General features: G+C 57.4%; 1 protein-coding gene across 1 annotated transcript in view; it reads right to left on the reverse strand.

Moving 5' to 3' along the window:
- The window catches only part of LOC106012645, a gene marked incomplete at both ends in the record, with an annotated part of 12,076 nt that extends 11,509 nt beyond the window's left edge, over window positions 1–567 (reverse strand). Inside the window, 1 exon segment of the mRNA XM_013086174.1 lies at window positions 103–567. Within this exon segment, the coding sequence (XP_012941628.1) occupies window positions 103–567 (465 nt within the window).
- Window positions 568–1,588: the final 1,021 nt, after the last annotated feature.

Consider the following 1,588-nt stretch of genomic DNA (forward strand, 5'->3'; position numbering starts at 1 on the left):
AGGAGGAGAGGGAGGAGGAGAGGGAGAGGGAGGAGGAGGAGGAGGAGGAGGAGGAGGAGAGGGAGGAGTTGGAGAGGGATGAGGAGGAGAAAGAAACAGTACCTGGGCTAGACTGACCACCGGCGCTTGGAGACGACTTATAACGGGAGACAAGGGTAGCAGCGTAGGACGGCTCCTCTTTGCCGCGGCTGTGGTGCTGGCCGCGGCGGCCATCTTGGCTGTGAGGTTCTGAGCCGGCAGCGTCGACACCCGCCTTGCTGTTGTCGTTGCTGTTGCTGTCCCTGTTGACGTTATCACTGCAGCTAGCATTGCAGCCACGGCTGTTGTTGCTGTGGATACCGCTGTCGCTACAGCCATTGCTGTTGTTGCTGTTGCAGAACAAAGGAGGCACGGTGGAGGGGGCAGAGAGCAGAGAAGACAGCTCTTGTCCCAAGTCGGACGCCATCTTGTTCTTAAACTCGCGACCTATTTTCCCCCACGCCGAATCGGGAGGAGGGGAGGTGAGAAGAAGCGATGACTGCGGCGAGGACGACGATATACCCAGCCCCCCTCCTCCTCCTCCTCCTCCTCCTCCAACACTCTTGTTCATCTCCCCGCTCGACGACCGACTTCGCACCGACCTCACCACGACTTCGGCGTCATCGGCAAACTTGACAGTCCAGGGCGGCCCGTGCGCCGATCGTTCTATTGTGAGCGGGATTCTCTCGTCATGCCGCGAGTTTTTCACAATGGCCGACGACATCGGAGCAGTGGCGTGAGTGAGGTGGTGAGGAGGAGGAGGGGGAGGAAGAGGGGCTGGTGGGCGAGAGGGGACGGGCGGGAAATCCGTCCAGGAGTGGAGGTCAATTTTCTCATCGTCTTCCTCCCCGGCCCGGGTGCCCGAAGACGAAATGGAAGAGGAAGACCGCGACAGCAGACGCGTGCCGGAGCCCAGCAGCCGGGCGGGCGAAGAGCGGGCCGCGTCCCTCTCCTCCTTCTTCTTCCTTCTCTTCTTCTTCTCCCCCTCTCCTCCTCCTGCCCCTCCTCCTCCCAGAGCCTCCCTACTCCCCCCACGTTTCGTCGTCTTCCAGTCTCTGTGCCCAGCGACACCTGGTCTCCCCCCCAGCCCACCGTCCGCCCTACCCTCCCGCGGACCAGCAGAGGTATTGTGGGACAGGGACGAGGGTTGTAGCGGTACGTTCTCCAGCGCTGATTGGGTGGGCGACACCTGGGTTGCCATGGAGACCAGGTTTTGGCGGTGCTTGGGGCTGCTGTAGCCACTGTCGGAATCGTTGGCCTCTGGTCACACACACACAGAAATAACAACAGTTTAGTTTTCGTAAGAGTTTTACATCACTTGCAACACAATTAGGTCAAAATAATAATAAGTGCAGAAGACTAGAGGTGTTACGAGAGAGTAACAAACACGAAAAAGAAGGAGGGGAGATAAAGACGATAGACGTTTGATAGGAAAGAAGGAGGAGAGATAAGAACGACAGATGTTTGATAGGAAAGAAGGAGGAGAGATAAGAACGATAGGTGTTTGATAGGAAAGAAGGAGGAGAGAAAAGGACGATAGGTGTTTGATAGGAAAGAAGGAGGAGAGATA

The sequence above is a fragment of the Aplysia californica genome, unplaced genomic scaffold, assembly GCF_000002075.1.
Source record: "Aplysia californica isolate F4 #8 unplaced genomic scaffold, AplCal3.0 scaffold00441, whole genome shotgun sequence".
NCBI lineage: Eukaryota > Metazoa > Mollusca > Gastropoda > Aplysiida > Aplysiidae > Aplysia > Aplysia californica.